This window comes from Lactuca serriola, chromosome 5, assembly GCF_051521515.1.
Source record: "Lactuca serriola cultivar US96UC23 chromosome 5, Lser_US96UC23_V15, whole genome shotgun sequence".
Taxonomy (NCBI): domain Eukaryota; kingdom Viridiplantae; phylum Streptophyta; class Magnoliopsida; order Asterales; family Asteraceae; genus Lactuca; species Lactuca serriola.
The window spans coordinates 343,553,660-343,572,295 of record NC_136412.1 but is presented as its reverse complement, the minus strand read 5'-3'; the positions used below and the strand labels follow the sequence as shown (position 1 = coordinate 343,572,295).

Below are 18,636 nucleotides of genomic sequence, written 5' to 3'. Positions count from 1 at the left end.
AACCACAAAAACAAATCTTGAACAGAAATCCCCGACAATTCACCGATCTGACCATAAGTCAAATTGCCTGAAATGATTTGATCATAGTGCAATTCGTCTTCGAACTTGGCATTACAAGCATGATCCAAGTAGACCTGAAACCGGCCGGAATCATCCAAGCTGAAGTTAGTCACACCTTTTGGAAGCAAACCCATGGGTAATCCGTTTGATTTGAGTGCTTCGTAAATGGTTGGTGATTCTTGACAAGATGAACCCCAGAAGTGGATTGAAAGTGAGAAAACGAAGAGTGTAAGAAGGAAGATTGAGTGTTCAAGAATCATGTTTTGGTGTTGCTGAGTATGTACTACACAGGGGGATAGTGTAGGGTTTAAGGGAAGAAGATGAAGAAGAAAGAAGAAGAAGAGGAGGAGAGTGGTGTTGGCAGGAAGAACTGGGAGGGTGGAATAGGAGACTGATATCAATGATTGGGTTTAGAATGAAGGGGTCCGCCCCCGGCAATTGCAAGTGTGTTTTTGTTTAGTGTTAATTTGTTCTAGGGTTGTGTGTGTGTGGCTTATCTATAACCAACCGTGTCCAGCCACGTGGACAGTATGCAAATATGCCTTCTTTTCATGGACTAGAAATTGTAAATCTACACGTAGGAAACTAGGTCTTTCGGAGATCACAGCTAAATAGGGGTTTTAACATCAAATGTCATGTCTTTCAAACCTTGCGTTATCATTCAAAATTTCATTGATTTGAAAGGGATATATCAAGAGATAATACGAGAGTATTGATTGATAATACATTAATTGATCAATCAAAAACTCACAAGACCCATACATTTCCCACAATTATGATAAAAAGTGAGAATACCCACAACTAAAATTAGAATTTTTTTGAAATGGAGACAATAAAGAATGGATTGTGTGTCCAATAGTTGCTTGAAGTGGTGCATGCCGTCATGAACTTTCCCATAACTAGTCATGAGTCTTGTAAATTTACAATTCAAAAGTAAGCAACACTTAAAACATTGAAAACTTGTTGTTCTTAGTGAAATTGTGAATATCATCTGATCTCCTTCTCACTTACATAACTCATATATATACATACAAGATGCGGTACAAAAGTCAAACAAGATAATGCTTATCAAAAACTAATGACCAGCTACCCCAAAACAACCACACGATAAATACAAAGTGGATAAATACAAATTGAATAATTAATATGTGCTAACAGCCCCCCGCAGTTGGATTGTCCGTGCGAGACCGGACATTCAAACTGGTCCTGAAGTCGAGAAATAAGATGGAGGGCAAACCTTTGGTGAAAATATCGGCATACTGAGAAAACGAAGGCACATGAAACACTTTGACTTGACCCATAGCAACTAGATCACGAACGAAGTGGATGTCAATCTCAATATGTTTCGTGCGTTGATGTTGAACCGGATTACTGGTAAGGTAGACGGCACTTACATTATCACAATACACTAGTGTCGCTCGATCAGGTGGTCGATGAAGCTCTCGGAGTAGATTACGCAACCAACATGTCTCAGCAACGGCATTAGCAACACCGCGATATTCAGCCTCTGCACTGGACCGAGAAATAGTTACCTGTCGTTTAGAAGACCACGAAATGAGATTGTGTCCAAGAAAGACACAATAACCAGAAGTCGAACGTCTGGTGGTGGGACAACCAGCCCAATCGGCGTCTGAGTAAGCAGTAAGACTGGTGGAAGGCGAAGCAAACAATTGAAGCCCGAAGGAAACAGTGCCTCGAACATATCGTAAAACTCTCTTAAGAGCAGCCAAGTGAGGCTCTCGAGGATCATGCATGTGTAAACAAACTTGTTGAACTGCATATGTGAGATCTGGTCTTGTGAATGTGAGGTACTGAAGAGCCCCGGCTAGGCTGCGGTATAGAGTAGGGTCGGCAACTGGAGGACCTGTAGTGGGAAGCTTGGATGACACATCAGCAGGTGTACGTGCCGATTTACAATTCAACATCTTTGCCCGATCAAGAATATCCAAGGCATATTGTTGCTGAGAGAGAAACATACCGTGACGATCGCGGATAACTGAAATGCCGAGAAAGAAATTTAGATCACCAAGATCTGTCATGGAAAACTCAGTGCTCAACGTGGACATAATAGTGCGGAGAAAATCGATAGATGAGGCCGTAAGAATGATGTCATCCACGTATAATAACAGGTATGCGGTATGCAAACCCTGTCGAAAAATAAACAACGAGGAGTCACATCGACTATGAACAAAACCAAGTCGTATAAGATACTCAGCAAAACGTTGAAACCAAGCACGTGGAGCCTGTTTTAGACCATATAGTGATCGTTGAAGCAGACACACATGATATGGAAATTGATTATCCCGAAAACCTGGTGGCTGCTGCATATACACGGTCTCCTGAAGATGTCCATGAAGAAAGGCATTCTTTACATCTAACTGTCGAACTGGCCAATGATGAGAAATTGCAAGTGTTAAAACGGTACGTATGGTAGCAGGTTTGACGACAAGGCTAAACGTCTGATCACAATCAATACCAGGCCGTTGAGTTCTACCGTTTGCAACAAGTCGAGCCTTGTATCGAGAAAGAGAGCCATCTGCATTGTATTTCTTCTTGAACAACCAAATACAATTCACCACATTTGCATCCGGTGGTCGAGGGACAAGGGTCCATGTGTCGTTGGCAATAAGTGCATTGAACTCTTCTCGCATTGCATTAGACCAATTGGGGTCTGTAAAAGCCTGTGAGTATGAACGGGGAACCGGAGAGGTAGTATCGACATGGAGATTAAGCTTGTGTGTTGGTTTAAAAATGCCATGTCTTGAGCGGGTGACCATGTGATGTGTAGTAGTTACCGGTGTGGGAGAGCTGACCGGTGAAGTAGTCGGTGAACCCGTCGTTGATGATGGTTCTGGAGAGACAGTATTGATGTCAGCAGTGGTTGATGAGCTCGAGGCAGTGGCATATCCATTGCTATTATCAGCAGCGGATGAAGTGACCGGTGATGGTATATGAGGGGGATTGGAGGATTGTAGTAGTTGGGCTGAGTATGTATTTGGACCATCTAGAGAACTATCAAGAAAGGTATATGAGGGTGAAGCATTTGGAGTCATAGATCCAAATGGAAATATGGTTTCATCAAACGTAACATGGCGAGATATGATAATTTTTTGTGTGTCAAGATCGAGACATCGATATCCCCGGTGATGGGAGGGATATCCGAGAAAGACACATGGAGTGGTACGGGGTGCAAGTTTATGAGGTGTGACAATATGTGGATAACACAAACATCCAAACACACGAAGGTGAGAATATGTAGGTCGACGGTTGAAGAGCTTGTAATATGGAGTATCATTTTGTAATGGTATGGAAGGTAAGATGTTAAGCAAATGAACAACCATGTTTAGGGCTTCCACCCAGTAAGTTGGAGGAAGATGAGCGTGAAATAAAAGAGTGCGAACAATATTGTTAATCGTTCGTAACATTCGTTCTGACTTTCCATTCTGTTGAGATGTGTTAGGACATGAGAAACGCATATGAATGCCATGAGAACCACAAAATTTGTGAAATTGGTGATTATTAAATTCCCCTCCGTTGTCACATTGAAATGCTTGAATGGAAGTTTTGAATTAGTTTGTAACATAGTTGTGAAAGTGTTCAAATTTTGAGAAAACATCATATTTGTTTCGTAGGGGGAAAAACCCACACAAAATGAGTGAAATGATCAAGAAATATGACATAATACTTAATGCCACTGATACTTGGAATGGGTGAAGTCCACACATCAGAATGAATCAATTGAAAAGGAAATTGAGCAACAAAATTAGATAACTTAAATGGCAAGTGAACATGTTTACCAAGTTGACAAGAATGACAAAGACTAGTTTTTTTATTGTTCGTACAAGAAATAAATTTATTTGAAACTAAATGTTTAAACACGTGTTGACCGGGATGACCAAGACGTTGATGCCAAAGAGACGGATCGAGCGTGACAAGAGCTTGGGGAGTCGGTTTGGTGACTGGATAGAGTTCTCCTTTGCTATTACAGCGGAGAAGAATTTGTTTGGTCCGATAATCCTTCACAGAAAAACCAAACGCGTCAAATTCAATGGAACATTTATTATCACGGGTAAAACGACGTACAGAAATTAAGTTCTTAATAATGGAGGGAGTAATAAGAATGTGATTTAAAGATAAGGTACGAAAAGGATGATATATGGGTAAAGTTGTGTCCCCGGTGGTACTCACAAAAATTTGGGAACCATCACCGACTAACACAGATGAATGCATGGGGTTTTTGCTAACGGAAGAGAGAATGCCTGCATTCGAGTGAAGGTGAGACGTGGCCCCAGAGTCCATAAACCATTCGGAATTTGACGGATCATTTAAAGTCATTGTATTAAACATTTGAGGCAAAGTGGTAGGTTGATCCGTATTGGTTGGAGTATTCCATTGTAACGTAGTAGGAGGTTGACTGTAATATGCTTGGTTTGGGTTGCTGCCGGTTCCACCTGCTGAATTAATAGTACCTGGACCAAACCCATTTGAAGTAGATGCACTAGGCCAGCCGTAAGTGGGATGCTGAGGGCGCCTTGACCCTTGTTGCTGCTGTTGAGAAGTTGACGGACAAGGCAACAGGCCTTGATGGGCTTGCTGAAACGAAACAGGCCCAAGTGGGCGTGTGTTTTGCTGAGATGGGCTTGATGGCCAGCCAAACCATCCCCAGCCAGGAGGGTATTGCATGGTGGACACAAAATTTCCATTACCACTGTGTTGACCTACAGAAGGATTATAGGCGGCAGAAAAATTGTTACCCCCAAAATTATTACTTCCATTTCGACCTCCAAAATTATTACTACCACCTCGGCCATTTCTTCCTCCACGTCCGTTTCGACTACCACGACCTCCACCCCGATTATTGCGATGGTAATTTTGTGACTGAGAATTATCCGAAACGAGAGCGGTCTGTGATGAAGAGTGATCCGAATGCATCGACTGAACTTGGCGGTTTTGAACCTGATTCATCCGTTGTTCCTCGAGAAGAAGCATCGAACGGGTTTCCAAAAACGAAGGTAAAGGAGAACGATGACGAATCAAACTAGCAATGTAATCAAACTTTGGAGATAAACCGTTTATGGTGTAAGCAACAAGATTTTTCTCTGGAACGGTAGCATCGATGTTGTCAAGAAGATCGGCAATCGTTTTGATACGGGTACAGTAATCCGTCACTGACATGTCACCGATGGTAATGTTTCGCAGCTCGTTGTCCAACTGGATTGCCTTGGCATCTTTATTGTCACGAAACAATGTCTCAAGAGTCGTCCAAACTTGATCAGCCGTCGGGTTCTTCTTCAAGATCATCGTCAAAAGTGGTTGAGAGATCGTCCCGTAGATCCACATTTTGACAATGTTATCGAGTCGATCCCATTCTTTTCTATCGGAGGTTTCTGCAGCTTTCTCGTTCGTCGGGGCTTTCTCGTTTGGAGGCTCGAGATGATCAGCAACTCCGAACCCTAGACAATGGGTCAAAAAGAGTTCACGCCATGCATCATAATTCATACGATCGAGGTCAAGAATCAAAGGGATGTACGCTTTGATGTTGGTGATCCCGTAAGGTTTTTCAGATGCCATTGATGAAGGTAAGAGATGAAGAAAGAAGATAAAGGAGAGGTTGCCGGTAATGGAAGAACGACAACAAGAAGAGAAGAATGAGACATAATTGGGGTAGGTTTAGTTTGGCTCTGATACCATGAAATTGTGAATATCATATGATCTCCTTCTCATTTACATAACTCATATATATACATATAAGATGTCGTACAAAAGCCAAACAAGATAATGCTTATCAAAAACTAATGACCAGCTACCCCAAAACAACCACACGATAAATACAAAGTGGATAAATACAAATTGAATAATTAATATGTGCTAACACTTAGCATTTAACAATTAATATCAAAATTAAGGATGAAAATTTCACCCGACACAGTGGGGAACCCGGTTGACCTGACCCAATCAGGGACGGGTATTCCCTGCCAAAACGGATACCGGGTACAGGATCGGAAATCCTCATTATGTTAAAATCGGGGATGGGTCGGGGTCACGTATAACAATACCTAACTCGCCCCACCCCCGCTTTGATGACTATATATATCAAGGTTGCAAAAAACGCTCGACGTTGGCTAGTCGGTGGATTGGGGTCAAGGGATTAATCGGTTAGGCAGAGATTAATCGGGTACAATTAATTGCTAATTTGTTGAATTTTAAAAAAATAAATATGACTAATATCAAATCAAAGTTTGTACCCACCACTATATGATAACAAAATAGGTTAATATGATTAATACAACATTAATCATGATTCAAATAATTTCCATTGAGATAAAACTTCTTCAAAATGTTAAAATTTCATCGTTTTATAATGTTTCACTCATTATGTATGCAGAGATTAATCGCTAGGCGCCCCCTAATCGGTCGAGTAGCGCCTAGGGATTAATCGGAGATTAATCGGGACTTAGTCAGGATTTTTACAACAGTGATATATATATATATATATATATATATATATATATATATATATATATATATATATATATATATATATATCATTTATTGAATTTGCATTAAGTCCAATAAAATGAATTAATCTATATAAGACCATCAAAGATATAGTTCGTATATCAAATTATGTTCTCAATTCCAAAAGCTCGTCAATCATCACTTCCTTCGACGGTCTGTATACTAGATCGTCACTTTTCGTTTTGATGTTTGTTAAAATTTATGATTGATGTAAACAGAATCTGATTATAGCATATGGTTTTGATCACTTATTAAACTTGGTTTTTTTTGTAAGTTGGGTTTATTATGTTGATAGATTGGGGGTGGGTTGGGATGGGCTAGGGAAAAGCCCAAAATACAAAGGAAAGGGGATTTGATTCCCCGCATCCGTCGAGGATGGGGATGAGAACGAGGTTAGAGACTCAGGGATGGGGATAAGGATGGTCAACCCCCCCCCCCCCAACCCGCCCCATTTTCATCCCTAATCAAAATTAATTATTAAATGGTCATTGATTTTACTAAAGAACAAATGTTTTATTATTAATTGTTACAAGTTAAGATTACTAAATTTCACTGTTAAAGGAACTATCCTTTGGTATCAATTTGATTGCACGATACAATTAGAATTGGAAAGTTAAGTTATTGGACAAATATAAGTACAAAATTGTAACAATAAAACCAACTTATTTAAAAAAATCATACATTAATAATTTGCATACATATTTGATTTTTGTTGTAACGCCCTGATTCTCAGGTATGGTTTAAATAGGAGTTATTGGGTTAAGCCCTACTCGACGAGTTGGTTGACCTACTCGTCGAGTAGTAGCGAGAAGGGTCGTGGGTTAAGTGATCTACTCGATGAGTCCATATTAGGACTCGGCGAGTAGGAGCTGGTAGCTGGAACCCTAAATCCCGGGGTTGTGCACCCTATTTAAGGGAACACAAGCCTCCTTCAGCCTCTTTGCAGTCTCTTACCAAACCCTAATACGTGTGTGTGCCCATTGTGTGTTTGAAGCCTTGGAAGAGGATTTTGGTGAAGAGAGCTTGGGAAGCAAGTGGTTGGAAGCAAGAAGCTTGGGGGAAATACGGATCTACTCCAGTTGTCATCTCTTGGGAAGGTATCAAGCTGTTATCCCCCTTTCTATTTCGTTCTAGACCTCCTTGGTTGGAGATTAGGGTTCTTGGTTGGATTGTAAAGTCATTTTTGGAGTATGAGCCAAGACCTGAAGTTGTAACTTCAGATCTGAACTTTCTATGGGTTGTAGATCCATAAATTCCCTGCTTTAGACGTGAATAAGGCCTCCCTTATGCATAAAACCCATTAAGAGCTTAGTTTTGGGCATTAAGAACCTTTTAGCCATGCATGCACGTAAAGTTTGCAACTTTACGTGAAAGGCATACCCTAGGAGCTTGGATCTGTAGTTTGGAGTTGTTGCATGGCTTAAAAATGGGTCTGTATGGATTAAGGACTAAAGGAACCCGGTGAGTCGCAAGGGCGGCTCGGCGAGTCGTTTGAATAAAGTCGTGAACTCGACGATTTGGAAGAATAACTCGGCGAGTACGATGAAGATTGCCATAAGACTCGACGAGTTGATGAACAACTCGGCGAGTCGGATGAGTTTTAACCAGGATATGTTGCGTGTATATCCGTTGAGTTCAAGGGGGAGGAACTCGACGGGTGGCCTTGGGGTTTGATCGAGATTCGAAGGAACTCGACAAGTCACCCCGATGACTCGGCGAGTTGGAATATGCTTCAAGGGACTCGGCGAGTAGCCCAGTAGACTCGGCGAGTTGAGGTCAACATGGACTGTTGACCTTGACTAAGGACTTCGACTTTGACCAAGGTTAACTAGTGGGTTATGGAGTACTCTGAAGACTCATGAGTATGTTCGTATTATGGTAATAGGTGGTGGAGTCTTTGGCGTGTGATCAGAGAGTTGTGATTATTTACCGAGCTAACATCTACGAGGTGAGTTATGCTCACTATACTAAGGGGTCTAAGGCACCAAGGCCGACCCATTGGATTTCATATCCTAGTAGTTATTGATATGTTGAGTTGAGTTAGTAATGTGTGCCAGTTGATATGCTAGTCGGGTAGATCTATAGGACTGCCTGTGATACTGATTGATTACCTGTATGTGCATTTATCTGTTACATGTCGACATGTTATGTGGTATGGGTTGAGGTTGTACTGCTCCGTGCGGTAGCCAACAAACCCTAGAGTATTCCAGATATGATCTGAGGGCCCGGTAGGCATTCCAGACTCATACTGAGGACTCGGGAACATTCCAGATACGAGTTGAGGTCCCGGTAGGCATTCCAGACTCATACTGAGGGCTCTATGGCATTCCAGATACGAGCTGATGGCCCGATAGGCATTCCAGACTCGTACTGAGGGCTCGATGACATTCCAGATATGAGCTAAGGGCCCGGTAGGCATTCCAGACTCGTATTGAGGTCCCAGGGGTAGTCCAGCTTGTAAAGTTGTGGACCCAGTACATGTTGTTCTGTTCAGTTGTTATGATGTGTTATTTGTTCATGTGCTATTGGACTATATGTGTATCGGTATTTTGGGGGTAACTCACTAAGCTTTCGGGCTTATAGTTTCAGTTTATTGTTTCAGGTACACCAGGGGATCACGGCAAGGCAAAGGCGTGATCGTACAGTTCCTCCTGTTTTGTTATGTTTATGGGAAATACTATGATAATTAATATTTTGAAAAAAAAGTTGTAATGTTTTGATGGACTTGACTTGTTTTAAAAAGTTTAAATTGATTTGAAATTTTCGGTGTTACAAGTTGGTATCAGAGCCTTGGTTTGAGTGAATTGGAGGAACATTCGTGTGAACCCAGTCTCAAATCAAGAAATGGTTTTCAAAATGATTTCTAAAATGGTTTTCAAAATAAGTAAAGGAGGATACAGGGTGTACGATCAGCCGGAGCCAATAAGTAAACCCCAAAATACCATATAGTCATTTGATTATGTGATATGTTAGAACAACATGTTAGTACTAGGCTAGGGATCTTCAGGAATTGCACGATAGAATTGCCTAATTACGTGATGCCTGCTAGCCTAGGGTTTCCCTTATATGAAATTAACATCATTACTGTAGTGATTTAGTGTATGCATCACGGTTATACATAATTAAGATCTTATAGCCTGAGAATGTTTGATTTAGCCTTAGGTTCTGTTCTTGTTTGATTGGGAGCTCAGGGTAGGATTGAATATACGAAAGTCTATCGGGTCCAGCATTATGGATGGCCAGCATACACTAGTGCTGCAGGGTTGGTGGATGTTTCGCGAGTGGGATAGGTTGTTGGGATGAGTCCGCCAAATTCGAGGCATTTAGAATTCCTTTAGGAGTGAGGCTTGAGTGCTCAATATGATTATATGTGTTGTTAGGGTGTTATGATGATACTTGGAACAAATATGGGTAGGTGTGGAAGGTAGTATGGTCCCGTACTACTGAAAGCACAGGACCCATACGCGTAAAAAGGAAGTCACAACTCCTAGGGTTTTGTTGGGGGTTGGTCCCCAGTTGTTGTATGAGCTATCTGATACCTTGTGTTGTTTCAGAATGGTGATGATCAGGCGCTTTGTGACTGGATCCGGGTCGGGATCAGGATCCGGATCAGGAAAGGGCAGACAGGAGGAGCTGATAGCACCCAAGACGATCGGCCAAATGAGGCCAGAGGATATGGATGACAGGATCCGAGTGATACTGCATGACGAGGTTGCTACGTTGTTCTGAGCCGAGTTGCCGGAAATGTTCGGGTCGATTTAGACCGCCATGGTGGAGTATTTCGATGAGCGCTACGTAGCAGCTGCATCAACTGTATCTACGACAGAGGGAGGAGTAGGTTGGGGTTTTCAGTACCGGGACTTCGACAACACGAAGCCCCCTACTTTTGATGGGACGCAGGATCCAATCAAGGCGATGAGATGGATTTCAGATGTGGAGGGGTGTTTCTTCACCTGCTCGTGTCCTACTGACCAAAAGGTCAGGTGTGCTCTGAACCTGCTTAGGTCTGGAGCCAAGGACTGGTGGAGACTTACGACTGGGGCTTACAATGATGATCAGAGATCTGCTGTTACTTGGGAGCAGTTCAGGGATATGTTCCGCGCTCTTTACATTCCAAGGGTTGAGCGGGAATGTTTGGCACAGGAGTTCCTGAGTTTGAGGCAGGATGGAGAGTCGGTGACGGAGATCACCCGTATGTTCACTGAGCGTGCGATGTTCTGCCCAGAGTTTGCTTTCAAGCAGTTTTAGATGACCCATTATCTAAGTATGCTCAAGACTGATATCCGACATTTTGTATCTACTCAGCGATGTGATACTCTTCTAGAGTTGCAGGAGGCCACCAGACGGCGGGAGTTGGAGATTGAGCTGCAGCTAAGGAAGCAGCGGCCGGCATCGGTACTGTCACAGCCGGCACCGAAGCGGTCTAAGACCGCCGATGTTAGGACCGGCGGTCAGCGGGGCCGCACTTGTGGGAAGTGTGTCAAGGGTCATTCTGGTGTATGTCGGGCTGGTAGTGGGTGCCATAAGTGTGGCAAGGAGGGGCATTTTGCGAAGGATTGTCGCCAGGCCGCCCCAGCTCAGGGTATGAGGTTATGTTATCACTGCAACCAGGTTGGTCACATGAGGGCCAACTTTCCACTACTTGCTGCCCAGCCGATGCAGGCTGCAGCGCCGACTACTTTAAGAATCACAGATGGGAGACTAGTCAGGGCAGAGCCCCCGAAGGCTCAGGGTCGTGCTATAACGTCCCAAAATTCAATACTAAAAATTTATTTTAATAAAACATTACGTTAAGCAAATTCATCATTTCAAAACATAAACAATGTATTAGTTTCCAAAATACATATTCATTATCAGAGTAAACATTCCCAGGCTGTCTAAACTATGGTGTGTGCCATGCGATCACCCTGAGCTCTTCCCTCCGCTACAAGAAGTACCTGAAAACAAAACTGAAAACCGTAAGCACGAAGCTTAGTGAGTTCCCCACCCCACCACATACCATGCATAACCACATACTGCACATACCGGGCCACGCCCACTACAACGGCCCCGCCGCTCCAGGCCCTGCCTGGCTTCGAGCCCCGCTCAGATACAGATCTGTTTCACTTAGGCCTCGCCTGTCACAGGGCCCCACCCACTAACATATAATAGCACATAACCATATCACATCACATTACCCAAGCTAAACACATACTAACGGATCTTGTTCTAAGGCCTCACCTATCTCTGGGCCCCGCCCGTGTCCTGCTACTGATGAGTCATGGAACCCCGTCCATACTCCTACTGATAGTGAGATACGGGCCCAGCCCACCCTCACTCATTTCCTAACTTGGGCCTCGCCCCTAGACTGCTGCTACTGAGATGTGGAACACCATCCACACTCTGCTATTGGTGAGATACGGGACCTCACCCACACTCACCTCCCTACTAAGCACATACCAGTATCACACAGACAACAAGTATAAACTATCACATAAACCATTCCTTGGGCACCCGCCCTCTATCATTGGACCTCGTCCGAATATCATACTAGCATACTGTGCCTAGGGCTAACCCCCGGGTCTTCTACTTATAACTACATAGGCCGGAATTGTGGCCGTAGACCCATTCATACAAAGGGAAACTCACCTGCACCGGCTGAACTGGCTGATGAACCCACTAGCTGCTGCCCAGCAACTCTCTGAACTTCAGCTCCACTCACTCCCCGGACTACCAATACCAATGCAACACTTAGTCTAACTGACCCCCGACAGTTAACCAAGTCAAATATGGTCTAAGACAAGGTCCTGGTCAAAGTCAACCTTTCCAAGTCAACCCTACTCGCCGATTCCACTTACTGACTCGCCGAGTTTATATACTCAGGGTCCTTCCATTCGTGACATGACTCGCCAAGTCAGTCCATGACTCGCCGAGTCCAACGATTTCCGAGTCCTGACCTGTCCAACTCGCTGAGTCTCCAACCGACTCACTGATTCGAGTCTCAACTCGAAGGGCTTGGGGCTTCGCGACCTGACTCGCCGAGTCAAGAACAGACTCGCCGAGTACCAGGCAATCTTCATCCAACTCGTCGAGTTGTTCTTCCAACTCGCCGAGTTCATGCCCAACATCATCCGAATCGACGAGCTGTTCATCCCACTCGTCGAGTTCCTCCTCATCTTCATGCTGCTCGCCGAGTCCACTCAAAGGACTTGCCGAGTCCAATCAGATCTACATACATGTATAGGACTTTTGAGTCATGCATGGACTCCAAACTGTAGATCTACCCTTCCCAAGCCTATCCCCCACGTAAAGTTGCAAACTTTACGTGTAGAGATGGAGATCTAGGCAAAATACACCATAAACTAGGGTTTGAGGCCAAGGGGCTACAAAATCGACTCAAGGGCTGATACTTTATGCTTCTCCAGTCCATAACACACTTGGATCTGAAGTAGCAACTCCAGATCCGGCTTCTAACTCAAAATAGTATCATTATGGCTAAAGAGCCCCAACAACCACACATAGATCTAGGTGCAAAAAGGGTCCAGGAACTAGTTTATTACCTCCAAGTGCTCAGAATGAACTCACAATCCCAGATCTATAGCCCCTTCTTGCTCCTCCAAGTTCCTTCTTCCTTTTCCAAGCTTTAATGCACCTTCCAAGGCTCAAATAGGGGATATGGCGGCTAGGGTTTGGTATCCAGGGCTAAAGAGGCAGTAAGGAACCCTAGGAAGGAGATTAAGATGTTTATATAGGCTCCAAGTCCCGAATTTAGGGTTTTCCGTGCACAGACCAGACTCGCCGAGTCACCTTGGCCGACTCGCCGAGTCGGTCACTTACTCCTCGACCCGGATCCCGCTTTGACTCGTTGTGTTCCTCCTTGGACTCGCCGAGTCGCCCCTTAACATTAAGGTTTTCTTTCCTTTCTTGGCCTTCAAAACTTTGGGTGTTACAACTCTCCCCCACTTAAACTAAACTTCGTCCTCGAAGTTTGCTATGGCCCACCGCCTGCGATCTGCCTCTAATACCCCACCAATTATTCCAACACCAGCTGACTACCTTCGTTGGTCTTTCGCCTGATCATTCTGACTAGCATCAATCCTTGCGGATAATCATCTTGGGTCAACCCTAACCCTAAACATTCTGGAAACACAACTTACTCAACCGACAATCCTTCTGGTACTCTCTGAGTACTACAACTGAACCTATAGGGGTTCACCCCTTCTTTCCTCACACGATTCCCTTGCCTTCCCAAGGCGATGCTCCAAAAACAACTATCTCCTCTGTCACTGTGAAGATCCTATCTTCACCAATCCATTATTCCCGCTAAATCCAGTACGGGTCATCACCGCCAGTATCCACTGACACTCCTCTTTTGTCATAACTTGGTGTCGAGCACCCCTCGACTCGACTAACCGAATTCCACCATAAACCGCTTACCCGCACTACTACTGACTGGATATTTCTGCCATTCCTCATCTGCCTTCCGGATGAACTGAGACCACTCTGGTCCCTACCAACCTATCAATATCTGGATTACCGGCTCCAACCGGTAGCTAGTCCCAACACCATCACTAGTCGCTCTCAGTGACTTCCAAAGAAACCTCGACCACTTATAACTGCTCAATCAATTCTGCCATTCAGGCACTACAAACCTAGGATCCCTGATCCCCTAACTTGACACTAAGGTCCCTACCAGGTCCCACCTGTGCTGCTAAAACTCATGGGCCTCGCCCACGGGTCCCACCCGCCTCTATCCTTCTAGTCCCATTAGTCTAATCACTCTCGCTCGGGCCTCGACCACAGGTCTCACCCAACCATACTACTGAGCAACCCTGCTCCCAGGTCTCATCTACACTGCTAATCTCATACGGGCCTCGCCCACGGGTCTCACCCAACTATATCCTGGAGCGGCCTCTCCCAAGGTCTCACCTCTCTAGGGCTATACAGGCAACTCCCTATCATTCTCATCCACTACCCATTCCTGATCCCTATCTGATCACTATGAAATAAGGGACTCGCCCCAACTCCGCTAACGAAGCGACTAAGGAATGCTACGGCTTACCCATAGTCTTACATCACCATCCATTGCTGACTGCTAGTGAATGCTACGGCTGCCCCGTAGTCTTACAACACTTCCACCACTGACTGCTAGTGAATGCTACGGCTGCCCCGTAGTCTTACATCACTTCCTACCACTGACTGCTAACACGAAGGCACCCATGTGTCATTAGCTCTCAAGATCTTCATTCTGACTCCTCAAGTCCTACGGGCGATCCACAACCTGAATTCTCAATCACGCATTAAACATTACCAACACACGCACTAACTGATGGGAAGTTCTCAAACTCCCAACCCTGAATCCTCAAACCATCAAACGCTGAACTACTTCTTTTCCATCTCGGAGGTCATGCACTCATTCTGGGTCTGCGTGCTCTTCTCTGGGCACACCCGGAGGATTCTCCCCCACTTCGATCCTGCTTACCCCTTGCTGCTCAATACTTAAAAGAGATCCCGATCTTTGCTACCATTCCATTATCCATCTACTGAGGAACCCAAGCTTACCATAGCTAGGGATCTAATCAATCCATCTCTAACACTACACAACCCCGATCTAGCGAGACATACCAAGTCCCTCCCAAGCATGCTACAGTTACTGCATCCTCCGAAACCTTCTCCGATAGAGCACATCCCCTAACTACCATACAAATATCCGAGGTATGCAGATGGCATATAACTCGATCACACTCAACCACTCAAAATAAAATACTTTTACCGATGATGATGCAGAACCATAACAATAAAATCATGCACAAATAAAAGAACTGAAAATGGGAAATTGCATACCTGCAACGTCCGGCGTTGCTCGCATCTCCTAGGTCATCATCTGAAAAGCCCTGCTTCCTGCTGTAGGTGCCTGTACCCGGCCCTGACGGCCATCCGTGATCCTCAAGGTTGCAGGGGCGGGTGTCATCACCCGTCCTGCCGAGAACAAACTGGGATACTGGGCCTTCTTGTGGCCCCGCTGGTTGCAGTGAAAACATATCAAGTCTGATCCCTGCGCGGCGGTAACAGTACAATCCCTGCTGAAATGACCAGTCCGACCGCACTTGAAACAGCCAGACTCACCACCGCTGCCACTCCTGCACGAGCCCCGTGTGCCCTGCCACACTTTCCGCACCGACTGCGGTCCTGATGATCCCTCGATCTCGAATCCGATCCCTTGGGCCTTTTGCCCGAACCCGCAGCTACCTGAACCTCACCCGGCTTCCTCTTTCGGATTTGCTCCAAATCAATTTCCCTTTCTCTAGCCCGAGAAATCATATCTTCCAGCGTCTTACAGCTGGATCTGCTCACGAACTCCCTGATTTCATCCCTCAACATCTCATGGTACCGAGCCTTCTTCATCTCCTCATCCGCGGCATACTGCGGTACAAGAAGAGCCCTCTCCCTGAACTTGGCGGTGATCTCCGCCACAGTCTCAGTAGTCTGCGTCAAATCCTGAAACTCTCGTGCCAGCTGCTGCACCTCAATAATCGTCGAAAACTCCACCCTGAACCTGGCCGAGAAATCTCTCCAATTCATCGCGTCCAACGCGGCATCATCCCCCAAAACATGACCAATCTCCTCCCACCAATCCCTCGCTCTGTCCTTCAGAAGACAGGAGGCGAGTCTAACCTTGTCCCCCTCGGGACACTTGCTCGTACGAAAAGCGTTGGCAACATCACCCAACCATCTGCTGCTAGCAATGGGGTCCCTAGCCCCATGATAATCTGGTGCCCCGCAAGCCCTGAACTCTCGAAATGTCAAGGTACGCGCTCCCAACAAAACCATCATCTCGGTACGGAAGGCTCCCAGCCTCTCATCCAAGATCTCCAGTATACCCTCCTTGACCATGCCAAAGATCACAAGAGTCTGAGCTAGAATACTGCGCGTAACCTCAGCTGATATCAACTCTCTCATCCGCTCCTCGAGCTGCTCGGCCCCTGAACCTGAGCCTGATCCCTCTACGGCGCCTGATCCGCCCGCTGGTCTCTCTCGCAACGTCACCATGCTAAAACATATAACACAACCACTATCAGAATACTCATCACTGATGCGAGACCAACCATACCCTACCAGGTTCCCGGTCTTGTCTCGGCCTTTCCCAAATCAAGTACGGATCCTCTGCTTTCAGTAGTACGGGCCCATACTACCTTCCACATCTATCGGTACTTTCCTCAGGAATTGCTTCGACTCCACCAGGTCCCTTATCCATAAATACTGCTCCCAACGCTATCTCATCCTAGGCTTACCCTAGGGAAACCTCTGACTCAACTCAAACCAGTCCTCAGTTGCTGAAGGTCTCCTTGTGATGCCAATTAGCCATCACCTGGATACCGTCACATGTGACGAGGCTCAGATAATCCTTCGAGTAAGAGACTCGTCTCTACAACGGTTGGACTCAAACGAGAGCTGCGCAATAGGACCAAATCCAGCACTCTGAGATTATTCAATCCTGATCACATGTGACGTGTCGTATCCACCTAATGGCTAACTCCCATCACTCAGAATCCCACAATGCACGAAGCAAGCAACATTCGAACAAGGGAAAATCTAACCATAACGTACTCAAGCAATCATATCCATATAGCAAGAATCTGAACTAGCATGCAACACAAACTCATAAACTCAGGCATAACCTAAACAGGCTATCCTACTACTGTCTAATCAGCATTGCCATGCCGCTCAAACACATATAATAGGCACATAAGGCATCATTCCTAGATCCTTAGTCCTAATCTAGCATGCTATTCTATCAACTAATAATCATAACATAAACTTTTATGGGTATTTTAGGGTACTTACTTGAGCTCGGCTGATTGCATGCACCACACCCCTTTTTTTTTCTTTTCAAAATTCTTTTCTTTCTGAATCCTTTTTGCTTTTCTAAAACTGTTTTATTCTAAAACTTTCTTTTTACAAAGCTGTCTTTTCATTTTTGAAATTTTTTTATCCGACCCCTCAGTTTGAGTTCAGGCACACCCGAGAGTATGCCCGAATCCCTAAAACCAAGGCTCTGATACCAACTTGTAACATCACAAAATTCAAGACTAAAAATTTCTTTTAGTAAAACATTACGTTAATCAAATTCATCATTTCAATACATAAACAAGGTATTCGTTTCCAAAATACATATTCGTTATCAGAGTAAACATTCCCAGGCTGTCTAAACTATGCTGTGTGCCATGCGATCACCCCGAGCTCTTCCCTCCGCTACCAGAAGTACCTGAAAACGAAACTGAAAACCGTAAGCACGAAGCTTAGTGGGTTCCCCACCCTACCACATACCATGCATAACCACATACTGCACATACCGGGCCACGCCCGCTATCCTGGGCCTCGCCTCCTACCTCGGGCCTCGCCCGCTACAACGGCCCCGCCGCTCCAAGCCCCGCCTGGCTTCGAGCCCCGCTCGGATACAAATCTGTTTCACTTAGGCCTCGCCTGTCACAGGGCCCCGCCCACTAACATATAATAGCACATAACCATATCACATCACATTACACAAGCTAAACACATACTAACGGATCTTGTTCTAAGGCCTCGCCTATCTCTGGGCCCCGCCCGTGTCCTGCTACTGCTACTGATGAGTCATGGAACCCCGTCCATACTCCTGCTGATAGTGAGATACGGGCCCAGCCCACCCTCACTCCTTTCCTAACTTGGGCCTCGCCCCTAGACTGCTGCTACTGAGATGTGGAACACCATCCACACTCTGCTATTGGTGAGATATGGGATCTCACCCACACTCACCTCCCTACCAGGTACATACCAGTATCACACAGACAACAAGTATAAACTATCACATAAACCATTCCTTGGGCACCCGCCCTCTATCATTGGACCTCGCCCGAATATCATACTAGCATATTGTGCCTAGGGCTAACCCCCGGGTCTTCTACTTATAACTACATGGGCCGGAATTGTGGCCGTAGACCCATTCATACAAAGGGAAACTCACCTGCACCGGCTGAACTGGCTGATGAACCCACTAGCTGCTGCCCGGCAACTCTCTGAACTTCAGCTCCACTCGCTCCC

The 18,636-nt window shown here is 45.2% G+C and overlaps 1 protein-coding gene across 1 annotated transcript; it reads right to left on the bottom strand.

The window, feature by feature from the left end:
- Positions 1-3,675: 3,675 nt before the first annotated feature.
- Positions 3,676-5,631, bottom strand: LOC145051069 (uncharacterized). Its single transcript, XM_078999216.1, has one exon. The coding sequence runs from the start codon at positions 5,629-5,631 to the stop codon at positions 3,676-3,678; it is 1,956 nt and encodes a 651-aa protein (XP_078855342.1).
- Between the last annotated feature and the right edge of the window lie 13,005 nt (positions 5,632-18,636).